Below are 20062 nucleotides of genomic sequence, written 5' to 3'. Positions count from 1 at the left end.
AAAAAAAAAAATCTCTCTCTCTCTCCCTCTGCTCCCCCAAAAAATAAATTAAAAAATTTTTTTAAAAATTAAAATTAGGGACGCCTGGGTGGCTTAGTTGGTTAAGTGTCTTCTTTTGGCTCAGGTCATGATCCCAGAGTCCTGGGATCAAGTCCCATATCGGTCTCCTTGCTTAGCGGGTAGCCTGCTTCTCCCTCTGCCTTCCGCTCCCCCTGCCTGTGCTATCTCTGACAAAAAAAAAAAAAAAAAATACACTCTTCTCTCTGTTTACACATCTCTTAATTCTTTCACTTTATTTTGTAACTGCCAGTTTCAGCTTCTACGTAAGTACTTAAAGGCAATTATTTTGTCCTGTCCAATTTTATATCCCCAGGTCCTATCAGTGTCTGATTTTATATATATATATATATATATATATATATGTATATATATACGTATATACATATATGTAAAATCACACATTATATATATATGTATATACATGTAGATGTATATACATATATATATAATCACACAATATTATATATATTAGATACACAGATGTCTGTTTGTTAAATATATTATCAAATGTGACTGAGGACAGAAAATGAAGACAGATAAAAAGCAAGTGGAGACACTGAAGTAGAGGCATTTTGGTATTAGTACCCACCCCCTGATCTCATAAAAGTCCCTTTCAGTGCCTGGACAAAAACAAACTTGGATGGACCTGCTTTCATAGGTCATACTGAATGTGTGCTTTTTTTATGGGACAGGTTATCAGGCAGCATGACTGTTACTTTAAGAAAATGTCCCCAAAGGGACAAAGGACAAAAAGAAAATGACTTGGTTCACTTAGCATTAAGATAAATCCTCAAAAACAGGAGCAAAAGCCATGCACAGGTTCAGAATAACTCACTGAACTGTCCTCTAATTCATAAATGTAGGATTCAGGATACATAAATGTAGGATTCAGAAGTGGATTCAAGGAATCCACACTCTTACAACAGAAAACACATTAGAGACTGTCACAGCCCCAGGTTGAGTCCAGAAACAACTATTTATCCTAGAATATACTTGAAACATGTTGAAGTACAGTTTTTTTAAAAAACTAGCCACTATAAAAAGGTTTTATTTTATTGGAAATACTTTTTGTTCCAACTTGGGAACTGAGGAACATTATCTTCCTTCTTCTTCAACTCTGTAAATGGGAAAAGGAGCTACCCTTACCATCTGCCACACAACTTGAACTCTCAAATACCCTCATGGTCCCAGCAAAATTAACAAATTACCATTTTCTTGTGCTTAACTCCCCCCACCTCCCATCTTTCTAATCTCAGAGAGGGTAGGGGTTGGGAATGGGCTGCAGACAAAAAAAAAAAAAGAAAGAAAGAAAGAAAGAAAGAAAGAAAAAAAGAAAGAAAGAAAGAAAAAGGAAAAAAAAAGGAAAAGGATGAGGTCCTCATGGTAGTGCTATTCCTGCGGAAATGAGGCACAGATACCACAGCACTAAGTTTTATTAGGGATTTCATTAAGGTTAAACCTCTAGAAATGAGGGAGTCAGTTCAGGGGCACAAAGTTGATGAAGCCACCTCAGATCTCATAATGAACCACTGGCTCAGGCTCTTTGGTGGGATCGCCGCCTCGTTCCAGGTACAGATTATTATAAGGATACTGCTTTGGCCCCTAAGGAAAAAACACAGGTCAGCAAGATAACATACATCCCAGTCAATACCTGGCTATACCCCACTCTGAGTTAACAATCACACATGGCAAATGGGTACAAGGTAGCCTTTGGTCGGACCCAGCTGGGCTGGAACAGCAGGAACTGCACTCCTCTTCCCTAATCAGCCCAAGGCAGAGAGAAAGCCTAGATTGTAAGAGAAGTGGTGCCTACACTGTGTGCGCGTGCGTGAGAGTGTGTGTGTGTTAGCGAGAGAGAGAGAAAAGGAGGGAGGGAGGGAGGGTAAGTGCTTTCTAAATGAGACGATGCATCCATCCATCCCACTCTCTCCTGGGGTCTAGACAGACTCAATCTCCTTTAAGTCACTCAGCCTCTAATGGTTCCACCACTAAAGTGGCCCAGCAAATGAGGCGTGCAGGAGCAGCGGTGGGGGAAAGCACAGAGGAGACACGGCTGGGACGTGCTTTAGGGGCTGCTGGCTTTACCAACAAACAGCTGTCAGAGAACACAGCTCAAGGGGAGGAGAAAAGGGTGATGTGCTTACAGAACTGAAAAACGGAAGAGCCACACTGTGTTTCTTGCTCTCCTGAAGTGAAGTTAGTGCTCACACCAGCCCTATGTGCACTCTCCAGCCTGGAGCCCCTGGGGCTTGGTAGGAAGGCTCGTGTCAGTGCACACCAACATGCCAGCTACCATCAGGACACTGATTATCTCTGCAGAGGTAGCACTGAGCAGCCAACTGAAAACACGACAGTCTTCCTGCTTTCAGTTCCTTCCTACACCATCTACCCTGTAGACGACTCCCAGATTAAGCATCCTAAAATCCTAACCTTCATCATGTCATTTCTGTTCAAAAACTCAACATAGTTCCCTTCTGCCTAGAGGCAGACCCAGTCATCACTGGATCCCCAACCCCCAGCACAATCTGTTATCTGGTATATAGTTGGTCTTCATAAATATTTGAATGAATGTCTTACTATACCACTGAGTCCAAATCCCTAACTTCACAGTCAAAGCATCCCAACCTAAATGACCAACTCACCTCACGATATTTTTTTGTAACATGGCGATTTCCACACCTAATTTCCCAGAACATGAAAATTACCTGGGAACTTGTTAAATACTGATGCTAGAACCCCACCATGGAGCTACTGAACCAGGAGTCTGAATTTTTACAGCTCTCTAGGTAACCAATATAGCTAGTTATCTAGGAATACTGTATGCCCCTATTCCATTCCAGCTAACTAACTCTCCTCCTTCCTTCATTCTATTTTCTCTTGCTCCAAATGTTCCCTCCAGCTTCTGCCCACCATCCAAAGTCTATACATACTTTTAGTATCTAGCATGATCCTTTTTTTCAACAGGACCACATACCCCTTAATACACAGGTTCACTACATACATAAAACTGCCACCACATTCTTGTATCTCCATTCAAATGTTGCTCGTTGTGTCATTTATCTATATCTTCTTCTTATCCAAATCAAACTTCCTTAAAGCTAGACAATATATTTTCCACATCCTTTACGCTCTCCAGGATAAAACTGTCTGTGCTCGTAGTAAACCAACTGCTTCCATACCTTGTAGGACCTAGTGTCCTTCACACCTCCAGCAAAGAATAAGGTTTCAGCTCCAGATTCCTTGACTCTACCTTGAAAGATCACTTGCCAAAATATAACTGGTAAGTAAAGTCCCCAAATGGCAACTCTAGAAGACTAGTTGACTTACACATTCTCATTTCTCATCTAGTCCTAAACTGTTTCTTCTAACTCAGACTGACCCAAGAAGTAGGCATGGAGCAGTGCTCTGAGACGTGTGCCAGGTCAATGGGTGAGGCCTTCTACAGGCCTTAATAGGAAGCCAAGCGTGTATTGGCTGGATCCCTACTACAGAGACTTCATTCCCTCAGGAAACAGCACTAAGTAAATGTACCTACAAGAGCACTTCTCAGATACTCACCACAGGCTGGTAGGTGGGGTAAGTCTCCCCAACCCAAAACATGAACACCATGAAGGCCACGAAGCCGAAGAGGTGCTTACACATGACATTCCAGGAAACAGGTGTGGGGGATGTGTCCACACGGTTCCTGATATACATGTCAAGGTCCCAGTGTATCTGAGGCAGAAAAACAGTTCAATGTCAAATTCTGCTCGTCCTGCAAAAAGGTGATCAGAACCTGATGCAAGGTTCGATAAAGTTACTCTACTGCCCCAGGGCAATATTCTGCAAATCAAGTGTGAGCTACTCTACTACAGAGGTCTAGGTGCTGGCTTAAGCCTAGGTTCTGCTGATCAAAGACTGCATGGCAGTTCATAATTTTCAAAGTACAGAGCTCTGATTATTTACAGAAGTCTCATTCCATGAACCACACATGGAACCTCAGACCTCGGATCACTGGATCTTGCTTTCTTAGGCATAAAACCTTAATGTTGCTTAGATGGCAAAATGCCATTTAAGCTAAAGAAAGAATCCTCACGAAGGTATTAGGGAGAAGGAAGAAAGGTCAAATGAGATATGCATCTCTTACCGGTTCACCCCAGTTCAACCTCAGGTCTGAGTGGTCCCAGTTATACCACGGATCCCTCTCCTGCTGTGAGCGATCAGGGAGCTTTGGGTAGTCGCCATACCTGAGAGACAGAAAAACTTCTGGAAGGGGCTTTGAGCAGCATCACTCAGGCAATTCAAAGTACCCTCATGTTAAGAGATGAGCAACCAAGTGTCACATAACTGCCTCACCTAAGGACAGAGAAACCCACTTTCAAATTAAGATCTCAATTTATAGTCACTAAGTACAGAACTAATCACAGAAGTCCAAAGTGTAAGTAAAAGATCATGTCAAACTCTCAAACATTGTAACATACATGATAACATACATGCTTTTCTTACCTTCTTTCAATATCAGTCATGCAAAGTTATAATGTTAGAGCTGGAAAGGGATTTAGCAATCAATCACTTAGATTCCCTCATTAGACAGAAAATGAAACTGAAGTTTAGTTTGAACCCAAGGTCACCCAGCTAATTGGTATACAAACAAAAGGGGTTCAGATTAGGAAAGCATTCTCTTCATAGCAAATGTCCTCCCCAACCACCGAGTTAACATACATCTCCATGTTTCAAACACCTCATGGGACTTCCTGATAAGCTGAGTTTTCCCCCAACAAATCCAGTTTCAACTTTTATAGACTGCTACCAAGGCTACTATTGTCCACAACAAAGAGACATAGGAAATGATGACAACTAGTCATGTGTCACAGAAAATGATTGGAAAACAAGAAGAATAGGAGCTGCTAAAACCACTACTGAAAGAGTGATGCTAGGAAAGAAAACGAGGGTGACCGTAATCACTTCAGATAATTAACCGCAGGGATGTTATGTAAGGGAGGGGGTAACATCAACTGGAGTAGGGAAGTTGGCTCTTTAATCTGCTTGACAGTTACTTCAACTCCACAGCCCTAACAGCAAAGAAATTTTTTAAAAGAAAGATATACACATGAACACAGAGTATCCTATCTACAAATAAGGCTCTCAAGACTGGAGTCCAGCTCCAGCGTGATCACGTGCCTGGATGACAGCACCTGAGCCCAGCAGATGCTCAATCTAAATGAAACCTCGCACTCTGGTTGAAGCCAAGGAAAGTTCCTGCTATTCAGGGGTCCTCAAGGGAGCTATTAAAATCTCGGCTTCCTCATTTGAGGAAACAGCCTGAGCCAAGGAGAAAATTGAAGTCCTCTAGGCTGCAGCTGCTCACCCATCACCTCCCACCTCACTCCACCGAGAAAGGCATCCACACCATTGACTCTGAGGGGTCACGAGAAGGTTCAGGGAAAATGGTCAGAGTCGAGCCACCCAACCCAGCTGGCTATGTCGCATCACTACCCAGCTGCAAGGAAACTCTGCATCTCACCCCATGCCATCATCCGGGTATGGTTCGTAGTCTTCTACCCGCATATTATATTTCTTGGCGGCAGCGGCCCGTTCTTCCGGGGTTTTGGGATAGGGTCCCGGGAGCATGTCCTTCGTAATGTGCGAAGCTAGAGAGCAGAAAAGGGCGGGTCAGGAAAGACCCTGTCCTTCCTGCCGCCCTGAGGGCTTCAAGCTGCGGTGGCTGCGGCGGCCCTGGCTTCAAATGACCAGCAAGATTCTTGACCCCCTTTTCGAGGTATACTAACTCCATCCACCTCCGCCCCGTCGCCGGACATGGCCACCGCAGTACCCGCAATACCCGCCCCCTCCAACTCTCGACACACCAAACCTCAGGCACCTCCACATTCAAGCCTCGCCCGTTCTCACGGACCTGTCCGTGCACCCAAGGGCACCACGGTCCGGGTAGCCCTTTGTAGCCATCGGACTCCCAGGACCCGCGCCCTGGCCGCCGCCATCTTCACCTTCCTCTTAGTTGACCCTGCACATGCGCAAAGGCCTTACCACGGCGGCTGAGCCGGGCCAAACGCGACGAGAGAAGCCGAGAGCGAAGGAAAGTCTTTGGGCTCCCATAAGGGCGGGGCTTAAGTCGTTTTAGGAAGCCGCAGGGAAGATGAGAGGCTGGATAGAGGCAGAGAGGAAAAGTGGAAAGGAGAGAAAATCAAACAGGTCACTACTTTGACATTTCATATTGTTGTATCCCTTTCTCCGTCAGCTGACTTAGACACTTCCAAGGATAATGGGGACACAGAACGGGAGCACCTCAGGTGGACAGCTAACTTACCTCCCGCAGGTGCAGTACAAAACAAACAAGCCTGTCTTACTTTCTTTGACTGCTTGTCTGTTTCCTCTCCTTCACTGGCAGTTCCTCCTTTCATCCCCAAACGTGATCATTCTTCAAATTCAGCCCCTGGTCTTTCTTAATCTTGTTTTGCAAATTGGTTGTTCTCCTTCACGTAGAGGAATGATGCAACACACAAATCGCCCCAAATTCTCTTCTCAGTTTTACTCCATATTTATATTTGAATATCCCAGTCACCTCAACTCAACAAATGTAAAACCAATCCTAGCACCTAAAGCAGCTCTTCCCAGACTGGCTAAAGCCTCAGATTGGCGAGGACTTGTAAAGATTTCAAGCTGGACCACAGTTAACAAAACTAGCTTAAAGAAGAATGGGGGATATTATCAGGTTTACATATGAATATATTTTCATTTTTACATAAAGAGTGTTTGCATAATTTACACAATATAAATGTACACATATTTCCAGCGACTTTTAGGGTGATGACTGTTTTGGTGCAGAATCTATTACTATAGACATTCTCAAATATATATTAGACCAATAAAAATTATGTATGCTACTTGTCATATAAATTTGGAGGAAGGGATGCCTGGGTGGCTCAGTCAGTTAAGCCGCTGCCTTCAGCTCCGGTCATGATCCCAGAATCCTGGGATCAAGTCCCACATCGGGCTCCTTGCTCAGTGGGGAGTCTGCTTCTCTCTCTGCCTCTCCCTGCCCCTCTGCCTGCATTTGCGCTCTCTCTCTCTCTCTCTCTCTCTGACAAATAAATAAATATATAAATAAAATCTTAAAAAACAAGCAAACAAAAAAACCCCAAGTTATCTCCAAGATCTTTAAAAAAATAAATAAATTTGGAGGAAGACTACCTCACAGCAACTTGCCCTCTTGTAAATAAACATCACTAGTTCATGTTCAAAATAATTGCATAATATTTGCATTCAATCAATAGCAAGCCCTGATCTAATTTGGATTAAGAAACAGTGTTGGCCTAATTTACTTACTATTATCAAGATATAATTCACATACCATAAAAATCACCACTTTAAAGTGTACAATAAGGTGATTTTTAGCATATTTACAAAGTTGTTTAATTATCTCCACTAATTCTAAATAGTTTTCACTACTCCTGAAAGAACCCCCATCCCTATTAGTGTATTTCCCTTACCCCTAGACCCTGGCAATCACTAATCTACTGTCTGTATGGATTTGCCTATTCTGGACACTTCATATAAACAGTTTCATGCGCTATGTAACCTTTTGTGTCTGACTTACTTCTCTTAGCATAATATTTTTAAGGTTTGTCCGTGTTGTAGCATGTGTCAGTTTTCATTCCTTCGTATGACCAAATAATATTCTATTATATTGACATACAACTTTCTGTTCATACACTCATCAGTTGATGGACATTAGTTATTTCCACTTTGGGCTATCATAAATAATGTTGCTGTGAACATTCTTCTACAACTTTTTGGTGGATGTATGTTTTCAATTCTCTTCAGTATATTGCTAGCAGTAGAACAGCTGGATCAAGAAAGAAAGAGAGAGAGAAAGAAAAGAGGGGGAGGAAGGGAGAAAGGAAAAAAAAGAGAAAGGAAAGGAAAGATAGAGAAAAAAAGAAAAGAAAAAAGGAAGAAGAGAAAGAATTGCTGGATCATAGGATAACTCTGTTTAACTTTCTGCAGAACTATAAAACTTTTTCAAAGAAGCTGCACCATTTTACATTCCCACCAGCAGCATACGAGCTTTCCAATTTTTCTGCGTTCTCGTGGCTGTGAGTGGTATCTCATTGTGGTTTTGATTTGCATTACCTTGATGACTAAAGATGTTGAGCCTCTTTTCATGTGCTTATTGACCATGGTATCTTCTTTGAGAATTGTCTACTCAAGTCTTTCATCTGAATTGGTTTGACTTTCTATTGCTTAGTTGTAAGAATTCTTTATATAGTCTAGATACAAGTCACTTATCAGCTATATACTTTGTAAATATTTTCTCCCATTCTATGGATTATATCTTTTGTCTAGGCCTTCAGAGCAACCTTTCCCCAACATCTATCAGTCTGACAATTGCTTTTCCTTCTGATTTCTTAGGTAGGTCAAGAGTTTGCTTCTCTCCCCATCCACGACTGTACAGTTTAATGCCCCGCTAAACTGGCCTCCTTTCTCTGCTTCTTGTGTAGGCCTGGGCACACTGACGCAGCAATAATACTTGGTGTATTGGTTAACCAGGTGATCAGTGGGTCTAACCTCTGCGCCCCAAGACTTCACAGGCCAAGCTTAGGGTGTAAAGCTGTAGGTCACCATGAGGAGGCGCTCCCCCACGCCCCGGTTCCGCGTTCTTTGTGTCTCTGGACCGCTCTCGCGCGCGTCCATCTCTATGGTTTCCGTTGTGTTTTGTCCGGAATGGGCGGAGCTTCCGGTTCCGGTGGGGCCGGCTGTAGCGACGGAGATGGCGGCGGCAGCGGCGACGGCGACGGAGGCTGTGGCCTCCGGTTCTGGAGAACCCCGAGAGGAGGCCGAAGCTCCGGGCCTCGCCTGGGATGAGTCCCAGTTGCGTAGTTATAGCTTTCCGACCCGGCCCATCCCCCGTCTGAGTCAGAGCGACCCCCGGGCGGAGGAGCTTATCGAGAATGAGGTAGGAGGCGGGGCCCGGTCTGAAGGGGAGTGGGGGGAGGGACCAGGTTGAGAGGAGAGGTCAAAGGCGAATGATGATACAAGTGGGGGACTGTCAGGGCTGTGGACTAGGGCCTAAGGGAGAGTGGAGAGGGAGACGAGGAGAAATGGAACTTAAAGGAGTTTGTGCTTGTTCACAAGAGAAAGTATTCAGAAGTAGGGAAGTTGTTGGAGTCATGGGACAAGAATCCACCAGCTTCTTGGGATGACTTCATTTGTTTTTTTCACTTGTTGTTTTCACTTAGGAGCCTGTGGTGCTGACAGACACAAATCTTGTGTATCCTGCTCTGAAATGGGACCTCGAATACCTGCAGGAGAACATTGGCAACGGAGACTTCTCTGTGTACAGTGCCAGCACCCACAAGTTCTTGTACTATGATGAGAAGAAGATGGCCAATTTCCAGAACTTTAAGCCCAGGTCCAACAGGGAGGAAATGAAATTTCACGAGTTTGTTGAGAAACTGCAGGATATACAGCAGCAAGGAGGGGAAGAGAGGTAAGTTCCCAGATTGTGGCTTCCCATTGAATCTAGGGCATCCTTTTTCCTGTCTTGTAATTGTTTGAGCATATGGAGGAGTTGGATGAGCTCCCTAGTTTGAGAGATGAGAGAATGATTAGACTTGAATTGTCACTCTGTCATTCTTTGTTGTCTTCACAAAGTGACAGTCACAGTTGCCTAGAAGGGTTAAGTAGGTGAGTAAAACAAGAGACGTTGTCTGGGTGAAAACGACAATGAAGCTGAAAGCATGTGCCATGTTCAGAGTGAGAAGTCCTTACGTGACTCTTGTTTCCAGTTAGGAGTGCGGTCCCTGGGTTGCCAGATACTTTCATTTTCAAGAGAAGCCAGAAATTAGGATTTTTTTTTTTTAAGATTTTATTTATTTACTTGACAGACAGAGATCACAAGTAGGCAGGGAGACAGAGAGAGAGGAGGAAGCAGGCTCTCTGCGGAGCAGAGAGCCTGATTCGGGGCTCGATCCCAGAACCCTGGGATCATGACCTGAGCCGAAGGCAGAGGCTTTAACCCGCTGAGCCACCCAGGCACCCCAGAAACTGGGATTTTTATTTAAAATTTTTTTGACCTTGGCAGCTAACTCAAATTTTTAAAAAAGCTGCGGGGTGCCAAACAAAACCAGCTGTCATTGGATTTAGCCTGAGATTGCCAGTTTGCACCCTGTGTCCTAAAATATTGGGCTGGCTGGGGACAATTAAAGCTAAAAAATTTTTATAGATTGTTGTGATTCTTGGATGAAGGGTGTCAGGGTTCCCTAGATTAGGGGAGATCAGATTCGGTTGATACGGAGTTGCACATTATACTAGAGATGGCAAACACAAGACGCACTCAGAAGTGACTCTTCTGTGCTTTCATCTTTATATGCGAGGCCAGCCTCCTCAGTAGGTCCCAGACAGCATTCAGTTTTGCACTGTAACATTGCTTCTGGGGAATTGCTTTTGCTGAGTACTTCATGGTGAATGACCATCTCCATCTCACACTTGGTGCCCAACCCTGGGCTTCCTTTAGTCTCCTGCCTCAGTTCTTTTCCTGACTCTGTTAGCAGCCTATGGCTGCATGAATGGATTTGAAATATCTTTTTTTGTGTTTGTATGTCTTCCTGACACTTAGTGGTTATCATAGTGCTAGAACTTTGACCAAAAAGAGTTTCCAGGGTTACAGCTGTGATTGATGAGTTTTTTACGTCTTACAAAGACTAGTGTAAGTCATTTTCTGCTTAAGTTTCCTCAAATTTAACATAGCATGTACATGTGTATGTGCACACATTCACACATCCCCAGGGTTGCGAGAGAGGGGTCGATTTAAATGGTGCTGGTGGAGTGTAATTCCATTGCATGAACATTTGTGCTGGAAGGAGCATGAGATGAGACACCTGAGTCCTGGTTCCTCAGTCACTTCAAGTTTCTTACCTCCTATAGGGAGAGCAGTTTGCCTTACTAAGTACAAGTTATGAGTGTAGTTTTTATGAGTGATTCAAGGAAAATTTTTTCCTATGCATGAGTTTTGCCTGACCAGCTTACTTTACCACCGACCAATTCCACTTTGGAATTGTACGGGTTGTTACGATTCAAGGAGTTCTATAATTTCTCTTTGAGCTCTTTTGACCATTTACTGTTCTGATGTAATAGGAGTTGTTTGGATTCATGTTTGGTGAGTGTTCTGCCTCTTTCAAAGTTACTTGACAAAATTTTTGTATGATATATTTTATAATTTCTGAGGAAAGGTTGCATTTGAGTCTTGAGGGTTCTTTGTCCCCCAAAAGGTAGCTAGTGTTTACAACTTACCAAGATTTCTAGTTAATATTGCCTTAAACATCCTGATTCTAGGCACTGAGATACTTTTGAGCCATTTGAAGTAACATTCTTGGGACTAGAACAGGGTTGCTTTTGTGTTTTGTCTTCGTGTTTGCCCTTTTATTGATGTCCCCTGTGGGACTTGAGCACGTGTCTGGGTTTTCACATCCCTTAGGTAATTTCTGATGTTCCTCCATGATTGGGTCTACAGAAAGCCTGATGAGTCTTTCAGCTGTAGAAGGCTGATACAGAGAGGTGGCTGAATTAGTTAAGATAAACTAGGTTTCAAGCCAGAGGCAGTGACTTGAAATAACAAAGGTTTATAACAACAACAGTCGTGCTACATGTCCATCCATGTCCATCATAGGTCACATGAAGGCTCTACTCTTACATCATCTTCCTTATTTTGAGACCCAGCAGCTACTATCTGAAACCTTGCAGTTGATTAGCAGAGGGAGAGAGATGTGGTGGCAGTGAGTACTGCTTCTTCAAATTACAGTTTGGAAGTGACATAAGTCATATTTGTGGACATATCATTGGTTAAAGCAAGTTGAATAAGCAAGCTTGGCTTCAAGGGGATATAGGAGAATTAACTCTCCCACAGGGAGGGAACTAGATCTTGGTGAACAGTAATACAGTCTATCATAAAGGCCATCAAGGGCCAAAGAGGATGTCTGAGGCTCTGAGAGTTTCTAGAGAAAGGCTGAATAATCATTTTAGACTCTGAATAGGTGTTGAGGAATCTGAAATTGTATGAAAGTTCCATGTGTATGTACATTTTTATGGAAACATTCCTTGGATTCTTAGATTTATTCTGTGACCCAGAAAAGGTTAAGAATAATTTCTTTTAGGGGCACCTGACTGGCTCAGTTGGTAGAGCATGCAACTCTTGATCTTGGTCTAGATCTTGATCAAGATCTTGATCTAATGATACTATATGTGGAAAACCCAAAAGACTCTACTCCAAAACTGCTAGAACTTGTACAGGAATTCAGTAAAGTGTCAGGATATAAAATCAATGCACAGAAATCAGTTGCATTTCTCTACACCAACAACAAGACAGAAGAAAGAGAAATTAAGGAGTCCATCCCATTTACAATGGCACCCAAAACCATAGGATACCTAGGAATAAACCTAACCAAAGAGGCAAAGAATCTATACTCAGAAAACTATAAAGTACTCATGAAAGAAATTGAGGAAGACACAAAGAAATGGAAAAATGTTCCAGGCTCCTGGATTGGAAGAACAAATATTGTGAAAATGTCTATGCTATCTAAAGCAATCTACACATTTAATGCAATCCCTATCAAAATCCCATCCATTTTTTTTTCAAAGAAATGGAACAAATAATCCTAAAACTTATATGGAACCAGAAAAGACCTCGAATAGCCAAAGGAATATTGAAAAAGAAAGCCAAAGTTGGTGGCATCACAATTCCGGACTTCAAGCTCTATTACAAAGCTGTCATCATCAAGACGGCATGGTGCTAGCACAAAAACAGACACATAGATCAATGGAACAGAATAGAGAGCCCAGAAATAGACCCTCAACTCTGTGGTCAACTAATCTTCGACAAAGCAGGAAAGAATGTCCAATGGAAAAGAGACAGCCTCTTCAATAAGTGGTGTTGGGAAAATTGGACATCCACATGCAGAAAAATGAAATTGGACCATTTCCTTACACCACACACGAAAACAGACTCAAAATGGATGAAGGACCTCAATGTGAGAAAGGAATCCATCCAAATCCTTGAGGAGAACACAGGCAGCAACCTCTTCTACCTCAGCTGCAGCAACATCTTCCTAGGAACATCGTCAAAGGCAAGGGAAGCAAGGGCAATAATGAACTATTGGGATTTCATCAAGATCAAAAGCTTTTGCACAGCAAAGGAGACAGTTAACAAAACCAAAAGACAACTGACAGAATGGGAGAAGATATTTGCAAACAACGTATCAGATAAAGGGCTAGTATCCAAAATCTATAAAGAACTTATCAAACTCAACACCCAAAGAACAAATAATCCAATCAAGAAATGGGCAGAAGACATGAACAGACACTTCTGCAAAGAAGACATCCAGATGGCCAACAGACACATGAAAAAGTGCTCCACGTCACTCGGCATCCGGGAAATACAAATCAAAACCTCAGTGAGGTATCACCTCACACCAGTCAGATTGGCTAAAATTAACAAGTCAGGAAATGACAGATGCTGGCGAGGATGCGGAGAAAGGGGAACCCTCCTACACTGTTAGTGGGAATGCAAGCTGGTGCAACCACTCTGGAAAACAGCATGGAGGTTCCTCAAAAAGTTGAAAATAGAACTACCCTATGACCCAGCAATTGCACTACTGGGTATTTACCCTAAAGATACAAATGTAGTGATCCGAAGGGACACGTGCATCCGAATGTTTATAGCAGCAATGTCTACAATAGCCAAACTATGGAAAGAACCTAGATGTCCATCAACAGATGAATGGATAAAGAAGATGTGGTATATATACACAATGAAATACTATGTAGCCATCAAAAGAAATGAAATCTTGCCATTTGCGATGACGTGGATGGAACTAGAGGGTATCATGTTTAGCGAAATAAGTCAGTCGGAGAAATACAACTATCATGATCTCCCTGATATGACGAAGTGGAGATGCAACTTGGGGAGTTAAGGGGGTAGGAGAAGAATAAATGAAACAAGATGGGATTGGGAGGGAGACAAACCATAAGTGACTCTTAATCTCACAAAACAAACTGAGGGTTCCTGGGGGAGGGGGGTTGGGACAGGGGGGTGGGGTTTTGGACATTGGGGAGGGTATGTGCTATGGTGAGTGCTGTGAAGTGTGTAAACCTGGCGATTCACAGACCTGTACCCCTGGGGATAAAAATACATTATATGTTTATTTAAAAATAATAAATTTAAAAACAAAGATCTTGATCTAGATCTTCAGACCTCACATTTGGTATAGAGTTTATGTTTTTTAAAAAAAGAAGAATCTTTTCTTTAAAATAGTAAGTTTGGTGGTGAACAGAGCTCATAGGACAGGCAAGTATTCAGTTCTGTGAGAATCTCTCTTGGTTGACACTTGCATGGCTGCAGCTGGTCTCTGTGGGAGGTGCTGGTGTGGATTTGGATTTCCAGATGTAGGGAGGCCATGCCAAGGGACTGTGTATGTGCACTAATGGGATTTTATTCTCGGGAAACATAGGTTGTATCTGCAGCAAACACTCAATGACACTGTGGGCAGGAAGATCGTCATGGACTTCTTGGGTTTTAACTGGAACTGGATTAATAAGCAACAGGGAAAGCGTGGCTGGGGACAACTGACATCCAACCTACTGCTCATTGGCATGGAAGGTAAGAAACTTTCAGAAAGCAGTATAGCTTGGAGTCATACAAACCTGATTTCCAAGCTTGTCTTCACTCATTTGCTTTATGACTCTGAACAAGTCATCTAACTTTAAAATCTCAGTCTCCTCTTCTTTGAAAGGAATAGCTTATAAATCACTATGAAGATTAAAGAGATAATGTATGTAAAATGATTAAGCTAGTTTCCCGCACTTTAAAAAGAAAATTAGTTCTCTTTTCCCTTCCTCAGTTGCTGCATGAGCGTGTATACTCAGGTATGAGGGGTCTTCCTGAAATACTGTTCTTATCTATTGGATTTGCTTGTATTCAGAAGATTTTTTATTCCAGTAGAAGAGGAAAGCTTACTTTTCCAGTATAAATTGAACGTTATCTTTTGAATGTTAATATATTTATGGAGTTAAATTCAAAAGGTATAAATAGGTGTGTAATGATAAATCTCTCTTCCACTCCTATTTCCCAGCCTCCTGATAACCCTCCCTGGAGGTACCACATGTTAGTTGCTTGTGTATACTGCTAGAGGATTTTATGTATACATAAGCAAATATGTGAGTATGTTCATTCTTTTTTCAATAGAATGAGAGGAGAGGCCTTTGAACTCCAGTTCAGAGGAACAAGAGGCTTCCAGTACAAAAGAAGTAGAGCTGCTTACTGGCCAGGGTCATTGTCTCGTTCTTGTTTTTATTTCTGGCACTAGCCCAGGGCCAGGCCCATAATAGGTACCTAGTAAATGGTGAATAAATTGGATTAAATAAGGAAGCAGAGTAGTTATTTGTTGTCATTCACCACTGGGTTCTGAAGTCTCTCCTTTGTTCTTTCTTTAGTTTTGGATCCTTTGCTGCCAGTATTAATAAAGATTCTAGCAGTGCAGCTTATGGATTGCACCTCTAACCTGTCCCTTTGAAACCAACTCTTGATTAACCTGCCAGGAGCTAGTTCTGACCTACTTAGCTATAAGTTTTTCTTTTGCCTTCCTGTCCTTTGGTAATGTGCACTGAAGCGGATCCCTTAGGTAGAGATGAGAGAGCAGATCTCCTCTGAGGATGCGCATGGACTCTTAGCATTTACGAAAGCGGCTGTCTTGGCCCACTCAAGCGGACCAGGGAATGTTTTCTGAACTCCGTGCCCTGCACAGGGCCCTCAGCTCTCAGGGATTGTGCAAAGGATAAACAACAGATAAGGTCCCAGTTACAAAGAGTAGATGGAGCAAATATACACTAGTGCAGAACTAATTCAGGTTGGCATTTAAAATAATTCGCCTTACTCAAATTATACAGCATTTCAGGAATCTGATATGCTCTCCTCATGCCTCCACGACAATTAACAGCCTCCGTGTTGCTCTAAGAAGTATTGCATCCCACAGATGTGTTGAAGTGAGAACAAAGGTTGAGAATCTTTGAGCTCCAGAAGAGCTACTCAAAGCAAGTACATATTCATACAACTTCAAGTGACTGGTTAACTCCATCAAAGACGGTTACGCATGCATTGTTGATACCAGTCACTTCAGTTGTTTGTTACTCCTGTTTTGTTATCCTTTGATTCTTGCCATAGTCAAGACGCGTACAAGTATGCACGGTGTATTACTTTGCCAGACTTGTGAATATCATCTCGATGATGCCCCAGTAAGGGCAGAAGCATCATTTATGAAAGTTTGCTTTGCTCTGATTGATGGTGAACCCTTAGCTAGCGATGGTTTCTGAACAACTTACTGCCCACTGAAAGTTTAATAGTTTGCTGAGAGTTGTAATTGCAGTCGCCCCAATTGTGCTTGAAGTTTTGATTAGAAACCCTTAGCTGAGAGGGAAGGCTGGGTTTCTCTCCAGCATTGGGCCTTGTGTTCTAGCCTCTGCAGTCAAGCCACCGCTCTGAATAAGAAAATGTCTTTCCTCCTACAGGAAATGTGACACCTGCTCACTATGATGAGCAGCAGAACTTCTTTGCTCAGATAAAAGGCTACAAGCGATGCATTTTATTCCCTCCGGATCAGTTTGAGTGCCTGTACCCATATCCTGTTCATCACCCATGTGACAGACAGAGCCAGGTGAGCTTGTGTGGTCTGAGGAGGGTATAGCACTCCTTTGGGATCCAAGGTTGGCATGTCTTTCCCCTTCCCTGTGGATAAACTCAGGATAATTTCACAGTGTAGCTCACATATTCCAGGCCCTTGTGGTGGTCCTCCTTAGATGTTCATAAGGATAAACAGTTCTGTCAAGGTAATTCCGGAGGGCAGATCCCATCACTGATGCTGGTGGACTCTGGTCACCCTGTTTGAATGTGTATGTCTCCATTGGGTTTAATAATTGCTTTCTGTTGTCATGGATGCTGCTACTTTTTGATAAGGAGAAGGGTGAACAGAATTGTCATATGTCATTTACTGTCTTTCCTGGATCTAAAAGAAGTATGTGGTTGACTTTATGGCCAACCGGGGAGGGCCTCTCCTTTCTTGAGAGAACTGCCTCGCCACTTCATGTAGAAGTTTTTGCTGACAGGAATATGTGTGTGGGAGAAAGTTTGAGAAGATTTGGCTGAAGGGTGCATCCTCATTTCTCATGTCTGCAGGCCACGACTAGGTTTTCTGACCTGTGAGCTGTGATGATTGGCTTCTGACCTCAGGAGTACCGAGGCCCAGTATTCTTTAACACTTAATTCTCAAGCCTGGCTTGTCTTATACCGTTCTCTGAGAGAGAGTGTATATGTTTAACATGTGTGTGGTATCTTCTGCCGGATATAAATTCTAAACACATCTTTTATTCTTAAAGCCATCTTTTTATCACTACCAAACTATCACATCGCAGTTTATATTAATAAAGATTTGGCGATTGACTGATTTTTTTTTTCTTTCTCTTGAACCTCTCAGGTGGACTTTGACAATCCTGACTACGAGAGGTTCCCCAATTTCCAGAACGTGGTTGGTTATGAAACAGTGGTTGGCCCTGGTGATGTTCTTTACATCCCAATGTACTGGTGAGGAGGGGGTTAGGACTGGGGGCTTTTTGGGAGCTTTCTTTCCCATTCCCCGGAAAGCTGTATTTGTGTCCCTTCCAAGTTGTGGCAGGATTGGTTTTATGTGATCTACAGAAAGGTCGGCATATCCAGATGTGACCATGCTGAACATGGGAGAAATGACAACACAGTCTGTAGGACAAGATGACAATTCCTCAGGTCCAAAGAGATCCCAGAGGCTTGAGGCTGAAGAAACTGTTCTTGGCTCTTCTGTATTTGGAAACTGAGCTGAACACCCACTGCCTCTGGTCCCAGGGTGTGTTTGGCAGGATGAATGTAAAGATAATGTGCTTGTCATTTGCTGTAGCCGGACTTTACCTAGTTTTCTATCTCTCTCTAAGGAATATTGGTGGCAAACAGGAGCATGTTTATTTTCTTGCAGGTGGCATCACATAGAGTCATTACTAAATGGGGGGATTACCATCACTGTGAACTTCTGGTATAAGGTGAATATGGGTTTTTTTTTTTCCTCCCTAGATGGGATTGGGGTGAGGTAGGTGTAATAATTTGGGGGCAGGGTGGGGAGGTTGGCTCTCTCTGAAAGTGATTCCCAGGTCTTTGGAGAGATGAAGAGGGGTGGGATTGAACTGAGTTTCTTAGAAGGGTTAAAGGCGCTAGAATGGTGGGTTACACTGAAGCCTGCTGCTAAAGGCATTTCCTGAGCTGCTGCTTCCTTTGCAGGGGGCCCCCACCCCTAAGAGAATTGAATATCCTCTCAAAGCCCATCAGAAAGTGGCCATAATGAGAAACATTGAGAAGATGCTTGGAGAGGCCTTGGGGAACCCACAAGAGGTATGTGGCTGCCCCAAGGTGGCACTCCTGTGGCCCAATGGGCAGAGTGACCAGGGAAAGTCAGGATTGATGTCACATTCTCCATAGCTCTGTTTCAGTATCTGGTGTCCTTTCTCTCCATAGAGGTTATGGGCGTATTCAGAAAATCTTTGTTTTCTGGTGAGAGTTGGGCTTGACTGGTGGATCAATTATAATCTGTTCCATGCTAGTGGTAATGTTCCCCACGGGGCTTGTGTGCCAGCTGGGGACCCCTGGGGGGATTCTTCTGGAATGGGAAGCGAGCGGTAAAGTATCTCCTCACGCTCTCCCAGCTGTGCCAAGGCTGCTCTAGGTAATGTTGAGACCTGCTTCCCACACAGGTGTGCCAGTGGCCCATTGGGGACCCAAGGGAGGTATTTGTAATGCTCTTGCCTTCTTCCCGTGGATAGCCTCAGCATCCAGAGGACCTGTGGGATTGGAAAGTGGCTCCAGCCCCAATTGCGGGTGACCATTTCAGGATACAGAGGCATTTAACCTTCTTAAAGCTCATTTAAGAAACATGCAGGCACTCTTAGGTTTGGGGGGATTATTGGCTCCTCTGACCTTATGTCAGTTTGGTGCTATTTATAGGGTATTGTGAGAGAGAAGGTAACATACAAGAGGGACCCAGATGAGAGGGCCATGTCCTGGAATATTTTCCAGGAAGAGAGTAGGTTAGTGTGTTTACAAGATTGAATAAAAGCCTTGTCCCTGCCCTTGGTTGGACATAGAATGCCTCCAGACACACCACGTCTGGCTCCAGGGCCAGGGGACAGGCAGTTCTGACTGGCTCCTCATGTCTCTTCACAGGTGGGGCCCTTGTTGAACACAATGATCAAGGGTCGATACAACTAGCCTGCCAGGAGTCGAGGCCTCCTGCCAGGTGACTGCTAGCCCGTCCACACCGCTTCATTGATGAGGACAGGAGACTCCAAGCGCTAGTATTGCACGCTGCACTTAATGGACTGGACTCCTGCCATGGCCCTGGAGGCAGGTGTTTGGGGCAAGGCAGGGTGGTTGGCGCTCCGCTCCCATTTGGAGAGACTTCTTGCCCTTGCCTCTGTGCCCCCACTAAGGCCTGCATTCAGTGTGTGGAGTCCCAGCTTCTGGTTGTCATCACGTCTGTGTGCGTCAGTCTGTCACCCTTGGGATGTGTGTGCGTGTGTGTGCATGCACACGCACGTGTGTATTTGTTCCTTGCTTTCTCCTTCTGAGTCAGGATGCCACTGCTGGCTCTTGGGCCTGTCTCCTGCAGCCTCAGTGCCTCAGCCTGAGAGAGAGGAGATGGTCTCGGATGCCCACTATATCTGGGCTGTGGAGCCAGAGCACTCCTGACCACCAGGTCAATCTGCCTCCTTCCAGTTTTCACAGTCAGGCTCTAGGCTGGGTGGGAATGGTTACTGGAACTCTTCATGGGAAGAGTGAGAGGGGGACTTGCCTCTGAGAGCTTAGATAGCCTTCCTATGAGAGAATCAGAGTTCCAACTTGGACCTTTCAGCTCAAGCCATACATAAAAAAAAACCCTCGGGA

The 20062-nt window shown here is 43.7% G+C and overlaps 2 protein-coding genes across 2 annotated transcripts; one reads left to right on the top strand and one right to left on the bottom strand.

The window, feature by feature from the left end:
- Positions 1–1475: 1475 nt before the first annotated feature.
- On the bottom strand, positions 1476–6089 carry NDUFB8 (NADH:ubiquinone oxidoreductase subunit B8). Its single transcript, XM_032882319.1, has 5 exons — positions 5954–6089; positions 5564–5690; positions 4187–4286; positions 3619–3774; positions 1476–1662 (listed from the first exon to the last, which is right to left on the bottom strand). The coding sequence occupies exons 1-5, from the start codon at positions 6036–6038 to the stop codon at positions 1570–1572; spliced, it is 561 nt and encodes a 186-aa protein (XP_032738210.1). The 5' UTR covers positions 6039–6089; the 3' UTR covers positions 1476–1569.
- A 2682-nt stretch (positions 6090–8771) lies between these two features.
- On the top strand, positions 8772–19596 carry HIF1AN (hypoxia inducible factor 1 subunit alpha inhibitor; the record flags this gene model as incomplete). The annotated part of the gene is given in 9 exon segments (XM_032878351.1): positions 8772–8805; positions 8808–9013; positions 9297–9547; positions 14562–14710; positions 16615–16760; positions 17577–17683; positions 18105–18168; positions 18404–18514; positions 19343–19596. Coding segments are annotated over 9 exon segments (1113 nt in total), but the record flags the coding sequence as incomplete, so codon positions are not given.
- Positions 19597–20062: the final 466 nt, after the last annotated feature.

Source organism: Lontra canadensis, unplaced genomic scaffold (assembly GCF_010015895.1).
Source record: "Lontra canadensis isolate GAN:19392208 unplaced genomic scaffold, GSC_riverotter_1.0 scaffold3, whole genome shotgun sequence".
Lineage (NCBI taxonomy): Eukaryota > Metazoa > Chordata > Mammalia > Carnivora > Mustelidae > Lontra > Lontra canadensis.
This window is presented reverse-complemented; position numbering and strand designations above follow the sequence as displayed.